A 5,006-nucleotide genomic window follows, 5' to 3' on the forward strand; every position below is an offset into this window, starting at 1 on the left:
AAGTATTTGCTATTGACTGTTCAAATGCGGAGTTTTGCGCAGCGCAGAGTAACGTGTTGTGTGTGTGTGTGAGGGGAACAGGGTCACATCACAGGAGAGTGAACTGTCTGTCAGAGATCATAGCACGTCAGCTGTCTTAACTGCGGCTTGCGTACTGCATCATCACTGTGTCTGTCACGCGACTCTGTTGCCCTTTCGGGCTTGAACTGATGGTAAAACTAATGACATTATTAACTGTCTTGATATTTACTTTGAAAGCTTGAAGCTCACGATTATGGTAAGGGGCGTTACATTTCCGACGCGTGCTTGTGGTGTTCGGCCAATCACAATGCACTGGGTCAGCTGGCCAATCAGAGCAGACTGCGCTTGTCGGAAGGAGGGACTTTGTAGAAAACGATGTGTTTGAGAGAGGCGGGGCATAGAGGACCTACAATAATGTACAGTATTTGAAAAATAATGTGTTTTTTGAACATTAAAGCATGTCAACATATTCTGTTACACCAAATACACCAAATAATGATCTTTAAAATAGCATCATATGACCCCTTTAATTTGCCCTTCCACAAATTAAGGCCTTAAAAAGGTCTTAAATCAGAGCGAAAAATCTTAAATTCATAAAGTCATGGCATTAAATGTTGCATGCACTGCAATAAGCAAATATCTTCAAATAGCTAAACATTATTAAACCAAGATATGCATGAAAATGCTTGAAATTTTAAATTAAATTAAGGTTTTCTGAGCCCATTCGCAAATATTTGTTCTGGTTTTAAATGCATCCATCTTTATTTAAGAATCTTTAGACAGATAAAGACAAAAATACTGAGGAAGAACATCAGGTTTTTGCAGTGTCATCAGAAGGTTATTTCCATCATAGCTGAGCTTTTTTTTTTTCAGTATGATTCAGCTAATACAACTCACTGTGTTTCCTAGACATTCACATTTAGAGAATATATTGACATATTTTGTCGATTCATTCTTTCAATGTTCTTTAGTTTTAAAAAGGTCTAGAAAAAGGCTTAAATTTACCTGCAGAAACCTTAAAATATGAAAGCACTGTTGCATTTTGAACACATTTTAGACTGTTATTTTGCTGTGTTTATACCAAGAAGCTCTAAAGAGCAGTTACACTCACAGTACGGATGGATTGCATATGTCAGAGGCTCAAGGTCTGTCGAAGACAACTGTTTTCTCCTACGATGAATATGAATGAATGCTAACACTAGGTATGTTTACATGCACTAATTTTCGTTAATCAGAATGAATCTAATCTGATTTCAGATTCTGAAAGTTCTCTTTATATGAAGCATTGCAGTCCGATTCACATATTTGTTTGCATATTCCAAACAAAATCTCAGTAAGTAATCTCAGATGTAAAACCTATGTAAACATGCGGATCACGGCCATGTGCTTAGTATTTTTAAATCCAACTGAGAAAATAGTCAGATTCAATCATTTGCATGCTCAATTTTTTTCTGTTGATTTATTCCAGGTCTACACCATTTTAATTCAATCAATTTCATTTGGATCAAACGTCAGTTTGATTGAGGTGTTTACATGAAGAATTTTCAATCCGATTGAGCCATCAATGAACGTAAACGTAGCTGTTGTCTTTTACAATGTGCAACACAAGAAAATGTAGTTTAGTATTTCATGACCTTAATGACCATAAAGAAAAACCGCAGTCAGTCAATACCACTTCATACATCACTTTAGAGTAGCAGTTTAGAAGAACTGATCAATAAATTATGAGCTCTGTCTTGGATATAATGCACATTGACTTTTGTGATGGGTTTTTGTCACTATTAGTCACAATTTTTTTTATTTAGATTTATAACAGTCAACTACAAGATTTATATAGTCAACTGAGAAAACGTTCTTCTTCCCTAGAACGTGTGTTTGTTTTGAATATGTATGGAAGTCCGTTTCTGCCACTGAATAAAAAATGACAAAGATGATTGCGACTTTTTGTCCCACAATTCTGACTTTTTTCTCGCAATTGCGAGTTTGTATTCCTTAATTCTGACGTTTTATTTTCTCACAGTTGCTAAATTATATTTCAAAATTCTGGGAAAAAAGTTAGATTTGCGAGATGTAAACTCACAACTGTGGGGGAAAAAAAAGTCAGAATTGAGAGAGAAATTCGCAATTACCTTTAATAAAAATTATTCAGTGGTGGAAACAGGCTTCCATAAATATGTGATTATTTGTAAAATTTTTCCTGTTTTTTTTTTTTTGCCCATAGATAATGCAATACCTATAAAGTCATGGTTTAGTGACCCAAGCGACACAGCACTTCTTAACCTGCTGCCCATGCTGGATGCACTAAGGTAAAGATTTTTTTATGTGGTTTTTTTATAAGGTTTAAATTTTTATGGTGTTAAAAGGTTAGTTCACCCAAAAGTAAAAATTTGCCTGTGTTTTACGCACCCTCGATGCATCCTAGGTGTATATGACTTTCTGCTTTCAGACGAATCCCATCAGAGTTATATAAAAAATTGTCCTGGCTATTCCAAGCTCTATCATTGCAGTGGGTGGGTGTTTCTTTTGAACAGTCCAAAACACGTTAAATAAAGCGCGCACATCCGTAATAAAACGTGCCTCACACGGCTCTGGTGGGTGAGTGAAGGCCTCCTGTAGCGAATCCATGTGTTTTTGTAAGAAAAATATCCATATTTTTAACGTAATAAACACTTTTCTCTCACTTCATCTAACTGTCATAAGCCGGAGTCGTTCTGGCGGATGACGTAGGACGTTGGCGTTGCGTGATTAGTGACGAACGTGGAGAGAGAACAAAACAAAACGCCGGTCATGAATTAGAAGTACAAACCGAGGATTTGCAAAGAAAAATGTCGGAGGGTTTTCGATATAAGCCAAGAGGAGACTGGTTTCCAAAGTAAGGAAACTTTGCTTCCTTTGCTCCTGTAAACAAACTCGTGAGACTAGCATATTTCAGAGGCACACGTGCGACGCATACGTCCTACGTCATCCGCCCGGAACGCTTCTGCATACGACAGTCAGCAGAAGTGAGAGAAAAGTGTTTATTACATTTGAAATATCTATATTTTTCTTACAAAAACGCATGGATTCGCTACAGTAGGCCTTCACTCACCCACCAGAGCCGTGTGAGGCACTTTTTATTACGGATGTGCGCGCTTTATTTAACGTGTTTTGGACTGTTCAAAAGAAACACCCGCCCACTGCAATGATAGAGCTTGGAATAGCCAGGACCATTTTTAATATAACTCCGATGGGATTCGTCTGAAAGCAGAAAGTCATATACACCTAGGATGCCTCGAGGGTGAGTAAAACACAGGCTAATTTTCATTTTTGGGTGAACCAACCCTTTAACTTGAACCCCACTTCACTATGTGTTCCCTTCTCAGATTCACGGCAGACGTACGATCCGTCCTGAGCAGGAATCTCCACCAGCATCGACTCTGGTGATCATCCGACCGAGGGCTTTCCTCAAGTCCGCTCTTCTTTTATTTAGTTTTTTTCCAACTGCTTCCCTTCGTGACATCTGCCTGTCCGTTCTCCCTCGACTCTTCACCTTTCAGAAATGGCCTTACGTGAGGGCCGTAGGGGAGGAGAGTCTGTCCCGAACTCAAAGGGGATGGAAAAGGCTACATTTTGGGGAAGCTTTTTCCCTACGTTTTTTTTGTCTTTTCCCTTCTTCGAAATGGAGTCTCTGCCTTACAGCTCTACCTATGCTGGTCGCGTGTGTGAGTTATGTTTGTGGTATGCGTGTATGAGGACATCTGCTGTTTTTCTTTTTAGATAAGATAAGATATTTGAGGCAAGAAAAACAGACCTTTTCGTGACTTGGGTCTTCGATCCCAGCTTGGGACATCATACCTCACTTCTAAAGGTGGTGCGAATGGAGATCTGCTCAGAACTGGCCAGCAGCACTCTGCACATCCAATAGAGTTCACTGGAAAACTGTTAATGACACGGATTATGACAGACTGGTAGATTTCAGGGTTATCATGGTAGAGTTGTATATGCTATTATTGAGGTACTGTCTTGGGGTTTTAATGACTTCTGTATGGTAGGCCTGTTCAAATTCGGATCATGGAGATAAATTCTGTGGCAAATTCTTAAGTTTTATTCTTCTGGTTAGTTCTCATCCTATTTTATTCTTGGCAGTAAATGAATTTGTCATGATTATCAGGGAGGATGTAATAGAATACGAGCTTTGAAGAAGCTGAACGACAGATTTTAAGCCTTTCTGCGCTAATTATTCTCTACAGAATGTATGTGGTTGGTTATGAAATCCTACCACTTGGACGCCTTTTTACAAATGTGTTTTTTTTTTTCTGAAAATGTAATAATGGCAAGACTTGAATTTATAAAACTTCATTGTGTTGAAGAGCTGACTGAGCAACAGACACCTTTCTTTTGTACTCAAGGCCAAGTTGGTTTCTCTGTGCACCTGTCAGATAATGTCAGTTCTGTTCTCATCAGTCTAACACTTATTAAGTCTCAAGGCAGCTTCCTGGGACACAAGTCCGTAGACCTGTGCACGTTACTAATAAAAACGTGTCACTATCCTATTCTATGGATTCAGTTTTCTTTGACGATCGTATTTAAAGTTTAAGGGACCAGTTGCAGAAAACCATTTCTAATGCAAAATATGCTTTAGGCAACACGCGTTTCCTTCGCTCTTGATGCAAAAAAAAGGTTTTTTACATTAAAAAAGAAAAACTAAACGAAAACAAAATAGAAATGTGTTTGTTTTAAGCTTAAATTGATTAAAAGTAGTTTGAATCCAGCTTAAAAACAAAACATAAGCAAATTTGTTGGTGGGGTACAAAAAATATATGTAGAAATCCTATCTTACACAATTTGAATTGTTTAAAATCTTTTCTTAAACCATTTATTTTTTGTTTAATATTTTTTGTTAATCTTGTTTTACATGATTTTACACATTGTCTTGTCTTGTATAGTATATATATATATATATATATATATATATATACACACAGACACACATGTGTGTGTGTGTA

General features: G+C 37.5%; 1 protein-coding gene across 3 annotated transcripts in view; it reads left to right on the forward strand.

Moving 5' to 3' along the window:
* The window catches only part of LOC107679908 (CTD nuclear envelope phosphatase 1A-like), an 11,380-nt gene extending 6,825 nt beyond the window's left edge, over positions 1-4,555 (forward strand). Inside the window, exons 6-7 of one of the 3 annotated variants that reach the window (XM_016475632.1) lie at positions 1,107-1,223; positions 2,243-2,315. In XM_016475632.1, coding sequence (XP_016331118.1) covers positions 1,107-1,210 — 104 coding nt within the window. In that variant the 3' untranslated portion in view covers positions 1,211-1,223; positions 2,243-2,315. Of the gene's footprint in view, positions 1-1,106; positions 1,224-2,242; positions 2,328-3,383 lie in introns of those variants that run through there. The other 2 variants (XM_016475633.1, XM_016475631.1) reach the window with 2 other exon arrangements.
* The last annotated feature ends 451 nt before the right edge of the window (positions 4,556-5,006 follow it).

The sequence above is a fragment of the Sinocyclocheilus anshuiensis genome, unplaced genomic scaffold (assembly GCF_001515605.1).
Source record: "Sinocyclocheilus anshuiensis isolate Anshui unplaced genomic scaffold, SAMN03320099.WGS_v1.1 scaffold256, whole genome shotgun sequence".
Taxonomy (NCBI): Eukaryota; Metazoa; Chordata; class Actinopteri; order Cypriniformes; family Cyprinidae; genus Sinocyclocheilus; species Sinocyclocheilus anshuiensis.